Genomic DNA, 23,310 nt, shown 5'->3' with positions numbered 1-23,310 from the left:
TGCCACTGGATTCAAGCAAGCCGGGCTGAAGACGGCTGGAATGCCAGAAACCGGTCCTCGGAAGCTTGTTTCCGGTCCAGGGAAGACATGGCTTGGCAGTTCGGGCTGGACTGTTCCCATGAGGCACAGGGTCAGACTGATTTGCATATAGCCATGTCTGAACCGGGGTGGCAGAGTGGCCTAAAGAACGGTGATGGATAAAACCCAGATCTTTTGACTGGGTGTGAGTGTTTGATTGATTCAGATGCTCCGTCCATCACCACCCCCTTTTGTACCGCTTTTGGCCGCCATAAGTGTGGCAGGGTATGCTCAGACGTGAGTTCCTTGCGCACTTTGCCACTGGATTCAAGCAAGCCGGGCTGAAGACGGCTGGAATGCCAGAAACCGGTCCTCGGAAGCTTGTTTCCGGTCCAGGGAAGACATGGCTTGGCAGTTCGGGCTGGACTGTTCCCATGAGGCACAGGGTCAGACTGATTTGCATATAGCCATGTCTGAACTGGGGTGGCAGAGTGGGCTAAAGAACGGTGATGGATTAAACCCAGATCTTTTGACTGGGTGTGAGTGTTTGATTGATTCAGATGCTCCGTCCATCACCACCCCCTTTTGTACCGCTTTTGGCCGCCATAAGTGTGGCAGGGTATGCTCAGACGTGAGTTCCTTGCGCACTTTGCCACTGGATTCAAGCAAGCCGGGCTGAAGACGGCTGGAATGCCAGAAACCGGTCCTCGGAAGCTTGTTTCCGGTCCAGGGAAGACATGGCTTGGCAGTTCGGGCTGGACTGTTCCCATGAGGCACAGGGTCAGACTGATTTGCATATAGCCATGTCTGAACTGGGGTGGCAGAGTGGGCTAAAGAACGGTGATGGATTAAACCCAGATCTTTTGACTGGGTCTGAGTGTTTGATTGATTCAGATGCTCCGTCCATCACCACCCCCTTATGTACCGTTATTATGAGGGAAGCATGTGGAGTTGTACTGTGGCGCAAGATTTTGAGGGCCCTCCATTTAGCCTAATTATACGAATCAGAGGTCAGGTTATAGTTTTGATAGCACATGTGAAAGAATCAACTATTGAAGAATAATTAACTATTGTTAACAATATACATAAGAGGCTTTTGGTACACCGCTTTCAACCCTTGACTTTATGTGATAAGCCTATTCCTGCCACGGACCAGAGTATCTGTAGCAAGAGCTTTTGAATTTGCCAATGCTTATTCTTGCTTGCATTACTACTCATGGCATACATTCAATCAGAAACAATGGTTGCACATACCGTGAAATGCTGAAGATGAGCCCGCTTTAATAGATATGTGCGTTTTGGTCGTATACTGTGTTCCCATGCTCCCACAGTACAATTTTGCAGCAAATGCTTCTACGTCGTTGTGGCATAATTTTATGAATTTCACTTAAAAAGCACAACTCGACATTCCTGAAATTTCGTCCGGGACAACCTGTTATTCACCCACATAAGCGCTTCAATAGAGTGTCGGAGTATGAAGAAATGAATAAAGGCCAAAACAATAGATCAAGGCTAAGACTAAACCGCTGTGTTACAACAGAAAACAACTTGTGTGCATCTGGTCCTATAAAGGCCACGTCTGGTATGCTTTTAGGCCCTGCAAGGCTTTGGTCTTTCCTGTCTGCTAAAAAGATGGGTCAAATCTGAGAACCCTTTTTACACACCTATGTCCTCGGTGATTTAAATTGAGCCCCACCATTAAGATTAAATGAAGTGCATACAAAGCCCACAGACTTAATGAGGCTGCCTTTCTGTGTGTGTAGGATGGAGGCTGACGGAAAGTAGTATTCCCAAACAGAACACCCACTTCCCTACGAGTGTTCATGCACAGAAAGGACAAATGTATTCAAATACAGCAAACCGCCTCTACACGCTTTTGTACGACAAAACCAAAACAAACCACAGACCGCATGGTGTTCAGTGCTGTTTGTAAACCTGGGTACATCGAATATGGAATACAAACTCCTCTGCTATTTCTGCCTGCAGCACAGAAAAAGACTAAACTGTTATAGAGGAGGTGAGGGGAGGAGGCTGAGGGGTGGGTGAGGAGAGCTGAGAAGAAGGCGGACCCTGCCCTGCAGCTTCCCCTGGTTAAATGCTGGTGCTGGGAAGACCATGCTGTAAGCTTAGTGGGCGAGCCCCCTCGCCCCGCAGAGCACTCCGTGTCCAGGAAGTGACTGCACAGAACATGGCATCAGAGGGCGCAGGAGGGAGCGCAGATACCCCTTCTGAAATACAGCGTTACTCCTAAACATTCATAATGGTTATATAAAAGTGCAAATACCCCATTCTAAAGGGTAATGCGGAGAAAGACACGTTAACGCCCTGTGATGTCCTTCACAGCAGGCAATGGCATCATTAGCAACATCAAGATTAGAATAAGGAAACATGAAAGCAGCATCCTGTTTACATATCGCGCGGCGTTCTTTATGGTATGACCGCTTGCTTTTTGAGACTCATCTTTGTGATGTCTCACTCTGAGGCCACTGGATGAAACGATGGACAGAGCCCAAGCATCGCAAGCAAGTAAACGTGGCCAAAACAGAAACAGACACAAGTTAAACAAGCCGTGGGCCGTATGGGTTCCAGCACTTCATTGTCCCCCGCCAAGAGCAGGATAACAATACATGTATGTGGCAACGCAGCACGTTCTCTCCCGCACACCGACATCAACAGTAATCACAAGCCGTGGACTTACAGCAGAGCGTCTTCCACCGCCGTCATCAGCAGGATGAAAATAAGTGTATTAAGCGACGCCGCAACGCATTCTCCCACACACGCCAAAAGCTGCGGGCAGAATGTCTTCCAGCTGGGAATCGCAAACCGCGGGTGGTATGCCTTCCCAGCGCAGAGAACAGACTCGCGATCTTCTAGTATCGCGGTCTAATGAAGGGGAACGTGCATTTGCATTAGAAGGGTGGGGGAGGGTCTATAACATGAAGCGGAAGGTGGAGGCATCCAAAAGGAGTAGTGCCGCATTGCGGAGGACAACAGTAGTTAGGCGCCGCTGCTTCCGGACTACAAGGAAGTCAGTATCCAATCAACTGCCACTTAAAAGCGAGCTAACAGGAGACATGGCAACTTTAAACAAATGGAAAGCGGCAGGAGAAAGTTCTGGGAGTTTCAGGTAACATACAGATTACTTGAGGCCTCGGAGAGAGGCAGCGCAAGCGCTGCCTATCGTGAGACCTAACAAGTGGTTCCCTGAATGTAAGCATCATCAGCTGTGGAAATAATTCAACCAATCAGAACACTGTAAGACTGACATGCGCCTGTGCTGTACAAACACAAGAAAAGGGAGGAATGCCATTGAATAAGGAGCAGGGCATTGAGGTAGGCAATAAAGCTATTCAATTTTTAGCAAGGGGCTGACCCGAAGCCAATTTGTTTACTGTAATGTAGACAATAGGTCGTTGCCAACAGATAGCTAAAAAGCAGTCTGAAAGGCAAGACGGAACAAGCATTTGCAATGCAATAGGTCTCGCATTAATCAAGTTTGAGCTATTGGCATTGCTAATTATTGCAACCCCAATTGCAACAAAAGTCTATAAATTGTAGGACAAAAAAATGTGTGTTTATTTTTGTAGCAATGGTGGCATGCTGCACTTTAGATGAATATGTTTAAAAGTAAAGTGCAAAAAGATGAATGTGTGTGAGAACCGCACTCGTGTTGGAAGATTCAAACAAGGTATTCTGTGCTATGTCAGATTAGTGCCTTCTAGCATATGTATGAATTATGAAAGTGGCCTAGCCCCTGTAGGCTAAGCAATTAGATTCATTATACATTAATTTTTGCACTAACATGAATACTTTACAATACAATAGTTGCTTTTGACAATAAGAAACCATAATACATTTCAGTTCATCTAATTGCTTAAATTGCCATTTTTTACATGATTAAAATGTTATAAATTGAATAGCTCTTCATTAGTGGTTGCATGTCAGAGTCCTAGCTGCCTACAGGGGTTAGGCCACGTTCATAAAAGTAAAGTGCGCCATACTGCGATTGCTACAAATTGTGGATGCGTTAACAATTGATGTGTGCACTGATGGCTATTGGTGTGTGTTCCTGTAGAAATTGTGCATTGATGGCTGGTGTTGTGTGTGCCTGGTGAAAGCGTGCACTGACGGCTGGTGGTGTGTGTGTGCCTGGTGAAAGCGTGCACTGACGGCTGGTGGTGTGTGTGTGCCTGGTGAAAGCGTGCACTGACGGCTGGTGGTGTGTGTGTGCCTGGTGAAAGCGTGCACTGACGGCTGGTGGTGTGTGTGTGCCTGGTATAGCGTGCACTGACGGCTGGTGGTGTGTGCCTGGTGTAAGCGTGCACTAACGGCTGGTGGTGTGTGCCTGGAGTAAGCGTGCACTGGCAGCTGGTGGTGTTTGTGCCCGGTGAAAGCGTGCACTGACGGCTGGTGGTGTGTGTGTGCCTGGTGAAAGCGTGCACTGACGGCTGGTGGTGTGTGTGTGCCTGGTGAAAGCGTGCACTGACGGCTGGTGGTGTGTGTGTGCCTGGTATAGCGTGCACTGACGGCTGGTGGTGTGTGCCTGGTGTAAGCGTGCACTAACGGCTGGTGGTGTGTGCCTGGAGTAAGCGTGCACTGGCGGCTGGTGGTGTTTGTGCCCGGTGAAAGCGTGCACTGATGGCTGGTGGTGTTTGTGCCCGGTGAAAGGGTACACTGACGACTGATGGTGTCTGTGTCTTGTGAAAGTGTGCACTGACGGAGTGGTTGTTTGTGTGTGTGTGTGGTTGTGTGTGTGGTTGTGTGTGTGATTGTATGTTTGGTTGTGTGTGTGGTTGTGTGTGAGGTTGTGTGTGAGGTTGTGTGAGTGTGTGATTGTGTGTGTGGTTGTGTGTGTGGTTGTGTGAGTGTGTGGTTGTGTGCATGGTTGTGTGTGCTTGTGTGTGCGTGTGTGTGGTTGTGTGTGCTTTCATGTGTGCTTGTGTGTGGGCATGTGTGTGGTTGTGTGTGTGTGGTTGTGTGTGTAGGTATGTGTGTGGTTGTGTGTGGTTGTGTGTGTGTGTGGTTGTGTGTGGTTGTGTGAGTGTGTGGTTGTGTGTGTTTATGTGCATGGTTTTGCGTGTGGTTGTGTGTGGTTGTGTGTGTGGTTGTGTGTGTGGGCATGTTTGTGGTTGTGTGTGTGTGGTTGTGATTGTGTGTGTGGTTGTGTGTGTGGTTGTGCGTGTGGTTGTGTGTGTGACAGTAATACTAAAAGCATCTCAAAATAAAGTAACACAAACATCGAGTTTGTGGAAAGAGAAAGCACGTTGTAAGTCAAACGGGCAGCAGCAAAGCATTGAAACCTCTTCAATTCAGATGGGTTGGTTCAGTGTTTTGCCCTAAAATAGCTGGGATTTTAGTTTCAGTGCATGCACTTTTAGAGAAGTGAACATGGAGGCTTGCCCCGTGACGAAACAGCTGTGGCATCAGCAGCTGCCTTTCGACCAGGTTTGTTTGCGATATACAGAACTGCTGCAATAGCAATACAACGCAAGCAGTGTGGCAGACACTGGTGGGGTTAGTTTATGAAAAACCCAGCTACGCTGCGGAGGCTGTAAATAGGCAGTTGCTTTCCAACTAGATTCATACAAAATAAATACTACTACATACGCAACTTGGATCCCTCCCATTATATTCTAGAAACGACTATCTTTTTGCCTGAACCAGTGCTCAACTTGTCCTGGTGTTTGGCTGTGATCTGCACTGGCATTTATATATCAAACCAGAGCGTATGTATTTGTGGCAGGCCAGAACATAGTGACACTTCCTGCAAAATTTTAAATTGGGCAAATCAGTAGAGTATTTAACAATTGTACATACTTTTTCTTTTTTTAAACCAATTTTTATGGATTTTTAATCATCCGGCATACAGCACACACTTCAGTCCTACCCGGAAGGCAGCATCAGACGTACAGTACATTGCATATCATACTATGACAGGAGTACATGGTTCAATGCTATAAAACTCAATATCAACACAAACCAAACATGATAGCACATCACAAGTGCAATCCAGTGATGATGGGTATACCCCAAGATATCCCTTGCTAGGACCCCGAGAAACAATCAGACTACACTTGTGAGTAGTTTCGGAGCCCCCCCATCTCCTTTGCAGAAAAAGAATATGACAATCACCCAGTCCAGCTGGCGCCCGAACAATTCAACATACTTAAATAATAAAACCAGCAACTCCATTCCATGCTTACAGCATAAGGTGATCTGGAACTGTCCAAAATGTCCCACTGGTATGAGGGAGATGATTAGTAGGTAATGGTGACACTGGCATTTAGTGGTCAGTAGGTAACATCAATACTGGCATTCAAGCATCACTTGCTTGGGCATTGACCGATGCCAGCCACAGCAGCTTCCTAAAACTTGCCGTACTGCCTAGCACTTATTTTTTTTAACAAATAAAGTGCTGCCTGTATACACACGTACCAATGTAATGTGAATACTTCATATATACATGGCTTTAGGGGTGCAACTAGACACAAACTTCAAAAGAGGGGAGGGGCTAACACTCCCAGCCAAGGCCGGCTTTGGTGCTGGTGGTGCCCGGTGCCACAGTTTTTTTGGTGCCCACCTCCCTGTGCCCTCCTTCTCCATTAATTCTCTCACTACCTCTCTCCAACAGTGTACCTTTTCTCTCATTAGCCTCTTTCTGATATACATTTCCTTTTTAGGACTCGCCCTGCGATTGCAGGCCAAAGGCCTGCTGTCGCAGAGCGAGTCTTTTGTAATCATTTCAGGCTTTTGACTTTCAAGGAGTAGGCAGAGCGGACAAGAGGCTGTTACGCGCACGCAGCCGGCCGCAATGGGATCAGGTCGCGCGCTCACCCTCTCCTGTCTCTTCTTTCTCTCCTTGGAAGCCTCATACATACACACACACAGCCACAGCCCCTGCTTTTCGCACAAGCACACACACAGAGACACACACACGGGCACACGAGCGCACATACACACACACATGCACACATACAGACACCCCCCCCCCGCCTCCACCCCCCCAAGGGTGAGATGTCCCCCCCCTCTTTCCTCGCACTCACCTGAGAGGTCGGCGCGGGCCCTGTCGAGCAGCAGGAGGCAGGCGGTGAGCAGCAGCGGCGGCTCCATGGCGCTCGGTCCGTCCGTCTGTCTGACTGCCGGCGCGTGCCCCCTTTCGGCCTCCTATACAGATGCGTAAGAGAATAAGGATCAGTGCGTCCCTCCTACGCACTGAGCGAGCGCGTGCCCGCCCGCCACAGAAAGAGAGCGCGGCTTTTCTTTATTACCTTTTCTGTATTCGATTTTTCGTTTTCATTAAGGTTCCGCTCAATTCACACTTGTTTGCTGATCCTTATAACATTTACTTGATTCGTGCTCTGTGCAACTTTTTTCAGGGATTTAATTCCCCCTTTCCGAGCAGCTTTCTATTGTGCCAGAACAATCGTGAGACCAGGTCTATACTTTCTGTCCTGCAGCGCGTCGATACTGTCCTACAATTATGATCTAGATTTAGGCCTGCATTTTGTCTAATCAAAATCCCAGCTTGGGTTCGTTTTATTGTACTGGTTGTTTTTTGATAATAGTGCTGCCTGCCCTATGTGAAATGCTCCATTAGCTATTTTTAGGGTTAGAAACACCAGGGTCGGACTGGGGCAAAAAATAGGCCAGGGTACCAAAATAAAATATCCCCCATTGGTGTAGCATCTAGCTAAAATATGGTAATATTAGGAAAACCCACAGTAAAAAAACAAGCATTGGCATAGCCAATAGGTCTCGCTTTTGGGACCTTATAAGTATTTAGTTATGTAGCACAATATCCTTGGTGCAACAACATAAACTGTTGCATGGCTAAACACTTATAAGGTCCCAAAGGCGAGACCTATTGGCTATGCCAATGCTTGTTTTTATAGTGCTGCTCATAGTTCACTCACACTCAGTTCCGTGATCCGCATTGTACATGTTCTTTTCATCAGGCACATAAACCCTCTGCGCTACTTTATGATGAGCCTAAACTGCCACTAGACCAAATTCTGATCTCTCACCAGTAGCAACATTAATCACCAGTTATCTTACCATTTTTATTGTTGCCTGAAAACTGCTTGCCCCGGAAGCTTGTTTCCTTTCCAGTAAAGAATTGGCTTGGTAGTTTGGTCTGCCCTGTTCCCATGATGCACTGGGCCAGGGTCAGACTAATTTGCATATAGCCAGGTTCTGAACTGGGATGGTGCAGTGAGCTAAAAAACGGTGATGGATCAAGCCCTGATCTTTTGACTGGGTATGAGTGTTCTGTTTAACTCAGATGCTCTGTCCATCACCACCCCCTTTCTGAATCGTTTTGGCCACTATAGGAGTGGCAGGGTATGCTCAGATGTGAGTCCCTTGCTCACTGCACCATCAGGATTCAAGCAAGCCAGGCCGAAGACGGCTGTAATGCCAGAAACCGGTCCCCGGAAGCTTGTTTCCTTTCCAGTAAAGAATTGGCTTGGTAGTTTGGTCTGCCCTGTTCCATGATGCACTGGGCCAGGGTCAGACTAATTAGCATATAGCCAGGTTCTGAACTGGGATGGTGCAGTGAGCTAAAAAACGGTGATGGATCAAGCCCTGATCTTTTGACTGGGTATGAGTGGTCTGTTTAACTCAGATGCTCTGTCCATCACCACCCCCTTTCTGAATTGAAAACTGCTGGATGCACAAGGAAGTTCATGTGCTTTTAAACCAAAAGTTATTTTTCAACACAGCGCCCACCCACCAAAGTCAGAACCAGGGGCAGCTGCACCGGTCGCACCGCCCTAAAGCCAGCCCTGCTCCAAGTAATGAGGTAGGACAAGTATTTCAAGAAATGGGGTAGGAGCTAACCTCATAGCCATTATATGAGGAAAAAGAAGTGATAAATTGTGCGGTTTAACCATAATGGACAAACCTGATAGTATAACAAAGATATTTGTATTGATTTGACACTGTTCCTAGGCTTCAACTCGTTGCTAGTCCAGAAAAATGCTCCTGACCCATTGTTGACTGAAGGCGCAGTTTTCGTTTATCCAACGAGATGTAAAATATTCATGGGTGATGCTGCCCTTGTGTAATGGTATCAAAATATTAGACTTAGTAGCACTGCTCAATTTGAGCCAGTAGTTGAAGGTGGAGCCTACTGCCACTCATTTTCAGAGTCCCACACAAAGTTTCCTCCAACTTCGTTACAGAACAAGAGAGATAAAAGAGAAAAAGTGAAAGAGGAGACAGAGAAAATTGCAAAATTGTGGCCAAGGAAGAAAGCAAATATTAATAATAACCTGCAAGAGTGATATAAAAGTGCAGGGAGTGCCCGGTGGTGGATGAAAGTAGCACACAGTAGAATCACATCTAGGCAGTCTTGGTAGTCCTCTCTCTCGACATTTGAAATTGCTGGGTTCAGGCTCCTGAGCAAGACTTTGGCCCCCTGCATTTATTATTTTACAAATTAAGGACAACTTAGTGGGTTACCACATGTTACGTTAAGGTGTGTGACTGGTAAATCACAGATTAAATTTCCAAAACACCATTCCTTCTTTCTAAGTTGATTGTGTGCAATGAGTAGGCAATATTGCTGCCTGTAAATGTGTTGTCCATCAATGTGTGTAAATTACGTATCGTCCCACTCAAGCGTGAAGATAGAACACGTAAGCTCAAACTCTTGTAAATGCAAGACCTTTTTCACTTTAAAGCAGCGGCCGCCGTTGCCCGGGCTGAAGTTAAGGAAAGTGAAGAGCGCGCTGAATGTTGCATAAAAGCATGTTGTCGTGCCTGCAGTACGAGAAGCTCATTAAAGAAATTAGTGCTTCCTGACTAAATAAGACATACCATGTGACAACATAGGTAAAAGGGCCAGTCCTCTAGAAGTGACAAAGGAAGACAAGGCGGTACTAAGGAGGGCCTAACAAGCCTATTAACGAATCAGAAGCCAGCATTTACAGAAGACATTGACACAAGCCAGTGACAAATATGGGCGGAGCTTTCAGTCCATACTCTGATACAGTATGCCTCGCAGAGCAGCACATGCGCTGCCCAGGCTCGACCTAAAAAAATAAAGCCTTGTTAACCAGTTCACAGTGGCATGTAAATTATCTTTTAAAGACCTGTGAAAACTTGTATGGCCGGGATAATACTCCAGACACTGCTCAGTCGATACCACAGCAGGTCAAGCTTCAGTAGTCTGGGATGAGAATGACACATGCCGGGGGTGGAGGTAATGGGTAAAGAAAGCCCTTTAGCCCTATCAGCATTGTGTGCTTGCACTGCATTTAGTCTGAGGCCACTGACACACCAAAGTTGCATTCATTTATTTTTATATTATGGAGCGCTGTCCTAATCAAAACTGAGCGTTCGGCAGAGAGCAAGCAGATTGTGTGGAGCGGTGGTTCAGAGGCTGAACGGAGCTCCTAACATAGCGGCTGTGAGGGCTGGGTAACGGCGGCGCCAGTAAACTACGGCAACTACGGACTGGCTGGATGATCGGAAGCTTGCGCTGCCAGCGAGACAAAGTAACCGGTGCTGCCGCTGAGGACTGGGACAATACTGCATGGGTGCAGCGCCTGTCCTTTCTAAGCATAGTGCTAGCCAGGACAATCATAAAATGGCAGACTTAAGCAGTAGGGGTTCCACTGATGCCCTGTTGCAGTGAGCTATGTGGGCAACTGATTTGTACGAAAATAAGCATATCCAGCAAACGCAAGAGTGCATATGGCTTTCAGAGTGTCATCCTGTGATCTGGCTGGTTGCAGCATTGTCCATTGATGTTGATGCAGATGTCGGACTGATCAGTGATACATCGCGACATCTTCCCTTCAGGTTGCCCTCGCCGCTGCTCCGTATACAACGCGTACCACAGGAAGCACCACCAACTGTAATACAGACCCACTTCAGAAGGACTGAGCAGGTTGGTGCTGACAAGAATGCACTGACTGACAGCCCTTTCAGATGTTTCCGGCTCGGCAATCGGAAAGTGCAGAGAAGCGGGGAAGCCGTGGAGCGACGCTGTGCAGAGCAGATGAGAAGGAGAAATATCAGAAAATCGCCCGAGGCAAGAAGGGCAGTGGGTCCAAACATGGCGAACACACACTGATCACTGCAGAGAGAGCGGAGACGGACGATTTCACAACTGCGGGAAGTCAAACGCATGGGCGCGCAGGAAATAACTGCAGAGCCAAGGTCAGTGCTGCACCCCTGCCGCCTACCGCGCCGCCTCAACCGTGACACCACCGGGGCTGTATAAGTTCACTAAACCGGCTCACGAAAGCGAAACCAATAGGGGGGCCGCCATTTTAGAGGGAACAGCAACAAGAACAAAGCTCCATTTGGTAGTGTGCACAGGATACTCGGTGCCATAAAGAACTGCGGACTTCCATCGGGATTTGGCCTGAGGATTGCAGCCTTGGAGACTGGGTCACGCAGACTCCTTCCTGGGTTTGAAGCCTTCCACGAAGTTGAGTAGATACTTTCAGCCGATCATACCAAAGCCTGTGCCTGACCCTAACATGGCGCCTGAGAAGGACAACTCAATTAGAAATGGTCGGAATCGCCCCACGCTAACCGCCAAATTGTTGTTCTAATGGCTCGTTTCACTCTCTGTCATTCTAGTAGCAGGGCACAGCTTTTCACTGTCTCCAATTGGCCCCTTGCTGCTCCCGGTGCTCCTGTGATACAGCCATTTCCATGCACTCATCTCTGAGATGCACTGGTGCAATCGTGGCTCCAATCGGCCGGCTGAAGCAGACCCATACTTACAGCTGCCAGCCCCCAATCACCCCGCACAAGTCAAAAAGGAAGATCTTCCTGGAGTGATTCCAAAGCCATCTGAAGCCATTGGACTCGTGGAACACAGCTCTGGAACAATGCACCCCAGAAAGGGCCAGGGCAGGAGCAACTGGTGTCAGGGGAGAGCTTGTGCGTGCCCTACTTATGATTAGAACAGAGAGAGGAATGATCCTTAAATTCTTGGATGGACATCTCGGACTGGTGCTTCCTCTTCCTCTTTTAGAAACTGATGAGGTATGCATTTATGATTCAATGCTGCTTCTCCCCTGTATCTTTCTACCTGTTTCTAGCCTTGTCGGGTATCTACCTTTTGGTCCTATTCTGACCTCACTCCTATTGGTTTTATTCTCACAGACTCCCGGAATTTGCGCACCCCCTCTTATCCTACCTCTTTGCGCCGCCTTCACTACCCCAGTGGCCACCCTTCTTCTGTCCACCGCGCCAAGTCTTCACCTCATCTCCTTATCATGGCTTCCAGTCGAATGAAGTCTGGAATCAACTGCTTCAAAGTAATCTATCCCCCTCATATGTCCAAAGCAGTAGCTAAACGGTTTAAACATAACATCATTGAACAATTACCAGATTCCCTCTTTGTTGACCAATTCCATAATGGGCGCCTAGGGAAGATTAAAAATGACTTCCTTTTCTTCACTAATGACATCCCTTCCTGGTCCTCCAGCTTCTCCAATTCCCTCAACATATCCTCCGCCTCCTCTTTCCCGCATGGGAAGCGGTTAAAAATGTCTCCCTCCGCTCGCTTTAACGGCTCTCTCACCATTACACTTTATAACAAGGGCACTGTCTTGATCCAAGCTTCTGACTCCTGTCTCTCTCTCTTTGACCACATCTTCCACTCCCTGCGTCCCACCCCTGCGACTACTATCTCTCTAGATTCTTCCTCTTCTTCTTCCTCCTCAAACTTGTCTTCTTTTTCCCTTTCTCCCCCATTGACCCCCATACATTCCTTCAGACCGCTCTCCCGAGAGTCACAGGTTGACCATTCCCCCCCTTTTCTCGTTCCCTCCCCTCCCATTGTGCCACCTTCCCAACTGGACCTCCCCCTTACCTCATCTGCTTTACACCCCACTTCACCCCTACATCCTGAATTTCCCCACTATTCCACTGCCTTCTCTCACCCCCCAACTCCCCCATTCCTTCCCATTTCCCCCTTTTTAATCCACCTTTCTTACAATCTGAACCACCAATCAACTCGCCTTACCCTCCCCTCACTCTCCCCTCGGCCCCTCACCCCTCTCCGCTCTTCCCCTTTCCTCAACCCCCCCCCACTCTGCCTGGTGCCTTTACCCCTACTCTCACCTTTCATTTTCCTTGGTACCTGGCCTGCACCCTCTCTTCTCCCCAATCGTGTGGCCTCCCTTAGACCTCCCTCCCTCCTCTCCCTGCTCAACCCCTTCTCCTCTCACCCCACCATATCCATGGCCTTCCCATTACCCCACTCCCTCCCCCCTCCTCCAGCCATCGATTTCTACTTCTCAACTATCTCCTCCTAGGTATGATGTCTATTCTTCACCTCTGTTCAACACCAGCCCCCCTCAGACCCTTTCATCACATATCTCCCCCAGCCCCCCACAACCCACTGCCCTTCTATGCATACTTCACTTCCTCTCCCACCTTCGACCCCCGCACCCCAACACTCTCCCCGGTCCCCCACTTCCTCCTGTCCTCCTTCGCCTAGTCCACTCTCTCCCGTAACCATTGAGCCACCCTTCACTCCATGCTCAGCACACCTCTCTCTGGAATCTAAACTTGATTCCCTCATCACGTCCATTTCCCTGCTTGAAGCGTCCATTTCACTCCTATGTACTAAGATATCCCCATCCCCGAACAACCTTCCGATGAGTTCCTTGCTCCCGCGCCCCAATAGAGCCAACCACAATCTATCCTCCACAGACATTACCAACCTATCGGCTACTTACAAGACCATCAATGTCATTTCCCCTACACTCGCCTCTCCTAACAACTCTACTCAATTTGCCATTCAGACAATCTCTTCCATCAGAACTTTCCAGCCTCGACCTCAAGGGGCACCCTCATTCAAGAATCTAATCCCTATCCCCCTCATCAGTCCAGACACTCACATCACCAAAACAGTTGCATCAGAGCTACACTGTATGCTCCATAACTGCAGATCTGCAACCAAACACAAACTGGAAATCTCCGACACCATCACTCACTACAACCTCGACATGCTCTTTCTCACTGAGACCTGGTTTAATGACTCCTCTCACACTTCATTTGATCTTTTGTTACCTACTGACTACTCTATTCTCAGAAACGACAGACCAGGCCAAATCGGGGGAGGTGTTGCGATTATCTTCAGAAACACCCTCCAAGTTCATCATGGCACACCCTTCAGGTTCCATACCATCTACCACCCACCTGGAAATTGCTCTTCCTTCATGGAGGAATTCATTGACTTCATTAGTGACCAATATTCACAGAGCGACAAGCAGATCTTCCTAGGTGATTTCAACCTCCACTGGGGCTCTTTGGAAGACTCGGCTGCCAACAAGCTTGCAACCTTTCTTTCCGCTAATGATCTTACACAACACTGCTCGGAATCTACACATGCCAAGGGCTCAATTCTGGACCTTGTGATTTCCAAATCAGACCAGATTACCACTGCTTCACCCATCCTTGTGGACTGGTCTAACCATTTCCTCATTCCCTTCTGTTTTCACCTCTCTCACATTTTAACTCTCGGCCAACCCAAAAGAGCCGCTACGTACGTGGTTCCGCAACACAAAAAACATTGATCTTGAGTCTCTATGTGATTCTGCTATGCAGTCTCTTCCTAGTGTAGACCCCAATCCGGATGTCAACTATCTCACTCCCCTTTGCCTCTCAATCCTTGCAGTTAAAATCAACAAGGTTGCTCCACTACAAAGCAAAAGGAAAAGACCCACCCCATGGTTCAACAAAGATCTCTACGACGAAAGGAAAAACCTCAGAATCTTAGAGAAGCACTGGAGACATTCTCCATCCACCCCCAACCTCTCTCTTTTACGTTCAGCAAGATCCATTTACCACAAACACATCTTCCAGGAAAAAACATCACACTTCAGATCCCTCCTCGATTCAGCTAAAAACAGACCCAAAAAACTTTTCGACCTCATCAAAAACCCAAATTGTTCTCCCCAAACCATCAAGCCTGAGGATGCATCAAAGAAAGCAACTGAGTTCGCTATATTCTTCGACCAAAAGGTAAACTCTCTGGTGGAACAGGTCACCCACCCCACCCCCATCGAGGAGCGAAAATCCTTAGTCACTTGGCAGAACTTTGCCGCCATCTCAGAGGTTGATCTCCTCAAATGCATCCGTGAAACCAAACCCTCCAACCATTCCTCTGACCCCATTCCCAGTGGCATCGCCATTGATTTCTATACTAACACTCTCTCCTACTGGACCAGGATAGTCAATCTCTTCCTCAGTCAAGGATCCCTCCCAAGTGTCCTCAAAACAGGACAGGTTACCCCCCTTCTAAAAAAAAACTCTGCAGATGCAAATGACCTCAGTAACTTCCGCCCCATCACCAATCTCCCTTTTCTTTCAAAGATCACAGAAAAATGTGTTGCAAAACAACTGTCCCAACACATTATGGACAATAATCTCCTCGACATGTTCCAGTCGGGCTTTATTCAAAACTGCAGCACTGAAACAACCCTGCTGCAAGTGATCGATGATGCGCTGCATATTCTTGATTCAGGGGAATCGTGCCTTCTGATTCTTCTTGACCTCTCTGCAGCTTTTGACACTGTTAATCACACCACCCTCCTTAACATTCTTCAACAGAGAATGGGCGTGGAAGGCACAGTACTCAAATGGTTTGCCTCTTTCCTCACAGACCGATCCCAAATGGAGTGGTGTGGCTCACTGGTTAGAGGCGGCAGACCCGGAAGCAGAGAACGGCCCGGGACCAGGGTTCAATTCCCGACGCGGCAGGGTCGTGGACCAGGGTCAGCGGACTCGATAATTCTCGCCTCGGTGCCTACTCTAACCAGGGATCACACTCGGCAACTCTGGGCATTAGCTTGCCTCATCTCTACAACGGCCCCCCACATTCGCCGGGGATGCCTGGTTTCACCTTGGAGATACCCGGTAGGGACCATCTCACAGGGATAGCCAGGACGGGTTCCCCAGCGGTCTACAGCGCCACGACGCCTCAGGGCAGCAGTGCGCTTTACAAGACACATAACCACACACAAATTATCAAGATTGCAAATAGTCTCTCGTCTCCACTGGTGGTTGATCAAGGCGTCCCTCAAGGTTCTATCTTTGCTCCCACTCTGTTCAATCTCTATCTGGAACCATTAGGGAACCTTCTAAGCAAATCTGGAATTCTCTACCATCTCTACGCTGATGACACCCAAATCTACCTCAAGGTGTCTTCCCCTCATGATCTCTCACTACTCAGCTCTACTCTTAACACTATTCACAACTGGATGCTAGTTCACCAACTCATTCTCAATCCCTCCAAAACGGAATTCCTCCTCATATCTAACTCTCTCTCGCCGCCTCCTGTTCAAGCCTGGATGGATCAATCAAATCTACTCAACAGTAAACCCATCATTGTGGACTGCGCTAAATCCCTAGGTGTCATACTAGACAAAAGACTCAACCTAGTCTCACACATCAACTCCATGGCCAAGAGCGCACTTTATCAACTGCGACTCTTATGGGGGATTTGTCGATTCTTCCCGGAGAATGACCTAAAAACCTTGGTCCAATCGCTAGTTCTCTCTAGACTTGACTATTGCAATTCTCTTCTGACTGGCCTTCCCAAATCTCACCTCTCTCCCCTCAAATCCGTCCTCCATTCAGCAGCTCGCTTCATCTAAGGGTCCAAACGAAATGACCACATCACTCCTATCCTGTCTTCTCTCCGATGGCTTCCCATTGAGGCTAGAGCTATCTACAAAACAGCGTGCATCACCCACAAAGCTTTGCACTCTTCCTCCCCTCGCTATCTGGCGAATAAACTCAAACTGTCTGGAGGCTCAAGACCTTCTCGGAATGCAGAAAAGTTCCTACTTGAACCCCCCTCCTTCAAAAGAGAAAAACTGTTGGCACAATCGTTCTCAGGGAATGCGGTGAGAACCTGGAACTCGCTTCCTCCTTCCCTCCGTTTCCATCACCTCCATCCAGATCTTCAAAGCGGACCTCAAATCTCTTTTATTCCAAAGACACTTTCAGAACTAATTCCCTCCTCCTCAGATCCTGCCAGGAAGTTCTTTAGTCTTTGTAAATTTGTCACATATGTTTATATTTTTGATGTACATCCTGTGTTTGCTGTGTTTGAAATTGCTTTCCTTTTGCCTGTGTTGTTTTGATTCTATAACCTGCTATTGTTCGCCAGGAAGTTCTCTAGTCATTGTAAAATGTGTCATATTTATTCTTACTTTTGCTTGTACACTCTGTTCAGGCCATGTTTGTTTGTTCTATTCCTGCAACAGTTCTCTCATGTAACGTAACTGCTCTATTGTGCTCTGACACCTTCGGGTAAAGTCCGCGCTTTATAAAAATGCATTAAATAAATAAATAAATAAATAAATAAATGCATTTTATATAGCTAGGACTTTACCTAGAGGCGTCAAAAGTTTTTCCTACAAAGAGGTAGAGCAGGCGGGTGCCGAAACTGCCCTATTCAAGTGAGCAAACTATAAAACTGACTAAAAAATTAAAATAAAAAATAAAAAAAACACACACACCGAGTATTTAAATCTTTATAGCAAAGTCGCATGATTCCACAGTACTGCCCTTTTGTGCACGTGGTTCTCGTTATAAAATGTCAACGCTGCTATCGGGACAGTTCTTCGCAACGCGACACGCTGCTCCGACGTTCCAAAACGTCATTTTCCAATCTTTAATCCAGCGATGCTCACACCAGGTCCAGGAGGGGCGGATCCGTGCCGGATTTTCAGGCCAACCGCCGACCTGACTACGTTCCCTCGGGGAGGTCGCGCTGGGTCTGCGTCGTGCGTCACTGACGTCATCGCGTTGAAGATGGTGGTGGGCGCCTTCCCGATCGCTAAACTCCTGTACCTGGGCATCCGGCAGCTCAGCAAGCCGGTGGCCAACCGCATCAAGGCGGGCGCGCGCCGCAGCGAGTTCTTCAAGACCTACGTCTGCCTGCCGCCGGCGCAGTTCTACCACTGGGTGGAGATGCGGACCAAGATGAGGGTGATGGGCTTCCGGGGAGCCACCATCAAACCGCTCAACGAGGAGGCTGCGGCGGAGCTGGGGGCCGAGCTCCTGGGCGAAGTCATAATCTTCACCGTCGGCGGGGGCTGCATGATTGCGGAGTACGCACGGCAGGCCATGAACAGCAAGAAGAAGGAGGAGGAGCTCAGCTCGACCTTGGGTCACCTACAGGAGCAGATCTCCGAGCTCAACCTGACCATAGAGACAATGGACGCCCAGCTGCGCGAGGTGAACCGGCTCGCGCAGAGCAAGAAATGACCCCGACAGACGGGACACGGTCACAGCAAATGACGCACTTCCGCCAAGAAGCCAGCCCCATGTGCCTGCCTGTTCTGTAAGGTGACTGCTTCACTTGTGGGTTAACATGACATGGAGAACACCAGAGTTAACATGACATGGAGAATATGAGACTTTACATGACATGGAGAACAGGGGCCCGTTTTCCTAGGGCTGCATCAGTCAAGCCAAATGATTAAAACGCCAGGTTACATTTGAAGGATGGTTGAAGGTGAAATCTGTTCTAAAAGCTTGTAAATAATAATAAAAAAAAGGTGGGCAATTACAGTATGTGAAAGCCATGGTTATTTTAAGTGAACATTATTTTTATTTTTAAATGCACTATTAATATTACTCTCGGGTCCTCCGTACAGACGAGCGAGCAGGCCTGTTACATCTGAAACTGTAACATGGTTGAACAGACGTTATGAGGCTCTTTTTACTTGACACTAATATCTGAGAGAGATTATCTAAATTATAATTTTTTTTATTAAAAAAGCGTGTGATACCATTTAATCGCCCTCTGCTGTATTATGTCACATGGTTTGGGTGTTGGGCTGCATAACAACTTTTCATTCGCCATCATTGTGGTCCTCCACTAGAACCTTTCCAACACCCCCACCTCACCGGAAGCTGGGGCTGACACTGATTGTATCTCCAGAGACTCAAACTAATAGAAAACGAGTTTAGAAACATTAATTTCTCCTTTCACGATACAGAGGAAGCCTCTCAAAATATTACTACCTAATGTCATGTATCTTCGTCATATGTTTTTATTTTTTTGATACTTTTTAGGTTCCCTTTAAATACATTGTATGTAAATGGATCTTCTGTGACTATCCTGAAAACCTGTCATGGATCCAGTCCAATTGACCCTACTTTGTTGAACACCCTTGGTCAGTTTTGTCGTTCTAAACGTTATGTCTGGAAAGAATGTTGATTTCTATTAAAATCTGACAGCACTTACATTTTTTTCATCCATTTATTCTTGTCATTGCTACTTTGCTTCCATGCTTCAACTTGCGATTACCCTGATGTTATTGTCACTTCGACCTGCTGATACTGTGACTCGCAATATTTCACTTCCCAACATAGCTGCTTTGTAGGTCCGGCTTACCAACGCATCTGTATACAGTACCTATAGTGGGCTTGCAGTTCGCCCGTGTAATATTTCTCTCTCACTTCATGCTATTGGCGGTTTAAACGTGCATCATTCTACCTCCTATGCAGTGCCTACATTACAATGCGTGAGGGACTATTTTCCAATAAAAAAAGTGCACTGAAATATCAAATTCTATTTTTTTTATCTTATAGATGCATTTAATACGGAAAGTAATCGTTTTCTATATTTTATTTAACTGCTCTTCTTTGTTGTGGGCAGAACTCAAGTTCGGGGCATACCCTTTGATTTTGCCAATGCTTGTTTAAATACAAGGGTAACATTTGATTGCAAACACAAGGAGATGATGGACGAAGCACTGAAACTCTTCAGACACTCCCCCAGTCAAAGATCTGGGTTTAATCCATTTTAGTTCTTTAGCTCAATTCGCCACCCTGGTTCAGACCCAGCCATATGCAAATCAGTCTGACCGTGTTCCGTATGGGAACAGTCCAGCCCGAACTACCAAGCCAGGTCTTCCCTGGACCGGAAATAAGCATCCTGTGGCCGGTTTTGGTTGACCATTCCAAATCTGACTACATTATGGAGGGAAAAGCCTATGAAAACCTATATTAAAGTGCAGTTCTGCTTGGAGTTGGGAGGGGGTCTCAGGAGCTGTAATTGTTATGAAAAAAATCTGACTGAAGATGAGAAATAAGAAATCTGCAGTGTTGAGACAGGTAGCGGTGAATAGGCAGTTGAGGTGTGAGGGTTTGTACCAGACACACTAACACAATGTGTTCACAATCAAAAAAGGACCAGGTCAAGCCAGTCGTATTGCTCTTAAAAAACTTTTTTTTTTATATTATACACAAGTTAATAACACATTTAAAACAATAGCTTTTAGTGAAATCCAGATGTCTGTTGTCCGCGAGGTTAATAAGTCATTACTGTAGGCAGACAGTATAGTTCAGGCCACAGGAAGTCGTGTAGATTCCGAAGTAAGCTGGTCAGGCCCCAGGAAATGGAGTAGATTCAGCAGTCCGCTGTCTTGATGAGCCAGTGCTTCCAGTTACTGATCCATAGTTACTATAGGATAGCATGAAGAGAGCTGGGGTTCTTCTAAATATGACACAGGATGAAATAAAGTGCTCTTGGATGCTTCCGTGACTGGTGAGAGAAGTTTAATTTGTTACCACAATTACTGTCCTTGGAAAATCGTAACAGACATGTAGCTTTGCCCTGACCCTTGCGGGTAGGATGTTCACGTTCCCAAGAGCACCCTGGAGCTTCAGGTACCTTTTGATCACTATTGTGCCACATGAACATAAAACCAGCAGTGTAGCAAGGGTGCCATGGTCTGTCAACCAGTAAAATGGGCTCCCTCTAGCCTTAGTTGGGTGGTAGGATACAGCTAGAATTAGGGTACAGCAGACCTTTGAGCCCTTGTGTTATGGCGCCTAATGCACCACTTCATAAAAAATGCCCATATCTTGGAATCTTCCTAGGTGCTGTTGTGCCCTAAAGGGCATGGGGGTGTGCATGGGATAATGGCATCCTGTGATTAGAGTTTGGTGCATCTATGAAGGCGGTGCAGGTAATCTATTAGAAGCCATCATTAGCAAGAGACATTTTCTTTAGGAGGTCCAGTCTCTGTGGTCTCTCTTCACCAGCGAGAAGTGCACATGGGTGAAGGGAGCAGCATTTTTTAGTTCTTTTGGGACAAACAGCAGCTTTCACAAATACCAAATCTAGCTGCTTGTTACCGAACCTTCACAATGTCAGGTGGGATCAAGGGGTGGATGAGGGTACCACAGAGACGTCTTCACTGCCTGCAAGTGGGAGTTCACTGACCACAGCTGTGGAGTCATAGTAGGTGTCTTGTGTTCTAGGGCAGCACATGTACAGGCAGACCTTTGACGAGCTCTATGTTCCTAGGGGACTTCCCGGGCAGAGGGGAAGTAGTTCTCACTGGAGTGCACAAGTAAGTTAGTGAGAGTGTCTGTCTGTCAAGGTCACTGCTGCTTCTGCTCACCTGCACATCTTGTCAGTGTTGGTGGTCAGCCCTCCGCTAGTTATTCAGCTGGTCCACTTCCTTCGAAACTTGACAGTCTAAAGAAGGCTGGCTCTGGACTGAGGGGTGCTGTGCAGCCCATGTGGACCCTACGGAACCAACACATTTCCTCTATTGCTTAGCACAACCCCGAGCAGAACTGACTCCTCACCGCTGCTGCGTGGATTAGACCCATTGCAAAGACCTGTATTGCCTTTGCAGCCCGCAGCCTCTTCGGAACAACTGCTGCCCGACGCATTCTCTGCGCAGGCCCTTGCGTCCCTCGTTGAAGGCAGCTGCAATGCCAACCCTGCATCGCAGCTCCTCGGAACAGACTAATATCCTCGTCTGCGCAACACATCCTCAAAACCGGTTTTTCCAGCTCAAGCTCTCGTCAGAGAATGAGGACATCTACTTTAGACTCATATCCTAGTTCAAGTTCGGCATTTGTATAGCGCCTCATATACCCAGGGGGTCTCAAGGCGCTGGAGGGGGAGGGGGTAAAATATAATCTATTATATGTCGAATATCCAAGTTTTCAGTTGTTTTCTGAATGAGAGGTGGTTCTGAGTGAGGCGGAGATGGGTGGGGAGAGAGTTCCAGGTTTTGGCCGCTAGGTAGGAGAATATCCTTGGGGGTGATTTGTCTTAGTTGCTGGCTTGAGGGATCCAGTGCTTATGCAGTTTTGGCAGATGTAAAGCAGTCCCGCTCCCAGTGAAATCAGAGCATTTTTGCTTTTATGATGCCATTGTAATTCACTCAAGAGGACATTGTGGAAGCTCCTTCCATGCAAACATGAAGGACAGCCTTCAGTCGTGTTAAGCCATGGGCAAAGAGCTGTGGTCCAGGGCCTCACCTTTCAAGGTGGCCTTTTGTTATTTGGTCAGGACATGGCCCCTAATTATAAGTTGAGCTGTAATAGCTACCTTGACCCCTCTTGGTACAGGACTGCCACATGTTCACTTAAATGTCAATATGTGTGCTGTATGTGAATTAAGGCAGTCCAATGTCAACTTGAGAAAAGGAGGCATGTTAAAGTGTACAGGGCTGATTCTAAATAAGCAATTTCCTTTCATTTGTCTTTCTTTTACTGTTGCTCACCTTTTTAAGGTACGATAGCAGGTATGTGATCCCAATGTGTGGCCTCATGCCTTACAATCCCCCACTGCGGGTGTCTCTGGCAATCTGCAAAGTAGTGGCCCATCATAGCATGGAACCCTGGAAGAAGGCGGACATCCACAGGTGGGCAACTTTTACGAACACAAAATCTTGCTGTCCTTCCAAGACCTCAAACAGCAGCATCACATTCATGAGGTGCAGTTCTTGACCTACTGACAGCAGCAAGGGAGTCCCTATGGGGCCCCAAGCGTACTGAACCCACCACCTACCTAACTTAACAATTACTGCTAGAGTGCTGTATGGGTAAACTTATGAGTACCCTGCTGTATAAGGGGTTTTTGGAGCGCCGCATGCCGAACCTTCGTGCCCTGAGGGATAAATGGGCCCTCTCTATTGGACAGGACCTTATGTACATGCAATAGTCCAGTTTGTTTGAACAGTTCCGTGGGGTCTCCAGGAATTGACAAATGAAATATATAGGCAATTTAATTATGTGCACCAAACATATGTCACCCATGTGTGACTACTGCATTCTTCCATGTGGTGTGGGCCTGCCCAGAAATTGAGCGCTTTTGGACAGAAGCAGTGCAGATACTGATGGACATTAGGGGACAACCCAGACAGACAGATCCCCTACAGTGCCTCCTGGGACTGACCACTCACACATGGAAAAACAAACATGCCACTAAGTTAGTGGACCTGGCATTCGTTCTACTAAAGCGCCGCATAGCAATGGCTTGGAAATCTGCTG

The 23,310-nt window shown here is 47.4% G+C and overlaps 3 protein-coding genes across 3 annotated transcripts in view; 2 read left to right on the top strand and 1 right to left on the bottom strand.

The window, feature by feature from the left end:
• LRRC75B (leucine rich repeat containing 75B) overlaps window positions 1-23,310 on the top strand; it is a 204,650-nt gene that overhangs the window by 35,929 nt on the left and 145,411 nt on the right. The window lies entirely within an intron of this gene.
• GGT1 (gamma-glutamyltransferase 1) overlaps window positions 1-23,310 on the bottom strand; it is a 784,209-nt gene that overhangs the window by 676,941 nt on the left and 83,958 nt on the right. The gene's annotated exons all lie outside the window — the stretch shown is intronic.
• Window positions 17,540-19,254, top strand: OPA3 (outer mitochondrial membrane lipid metabolism regulator OPA3). The gene has a single exon (XM_078667763.1). The coding sequence runs from the start codon at window positions 17,686-17,688 to the stop codon at window positions 18,268-18,270; it is 585 nt and encodes a 194-aa protein (XP_078523889.1). The 5' UTR covers window positions 17,540-17,685; the 3' UTR covers window positions 18,271-19,254.

The sequence above is a fragment of the Lissotriton helveticus genome, chromosome 11 (genome assembly GCF_964261635.1).
Source record: "Lissotriton helveticus chromosome 11, aLisHel1.1, whole genome shotgun sequence".
Taxonomy (NCBI): domain Eukaryota; kingdom Metazoa; phylum Chordata; class Amphibia; order Caudata; family Salamandridae; genus Lissotriton; species Lissotriton helveticus.
Note: the sequence above shows the minus strand (reverse complement) of the source record. Positions and strands in the feature narration are given on the sequence as shown.

What these genes read in the sequence shown, in the direction of transcription:
- OPA3 (XM_078667763.1), top strand. Translation starts at nt 17,686, where the DNA reads ATGCTCACACCAGGTCCAGGAGGGGCGGATCCGTGCCGGATTTTCAGG.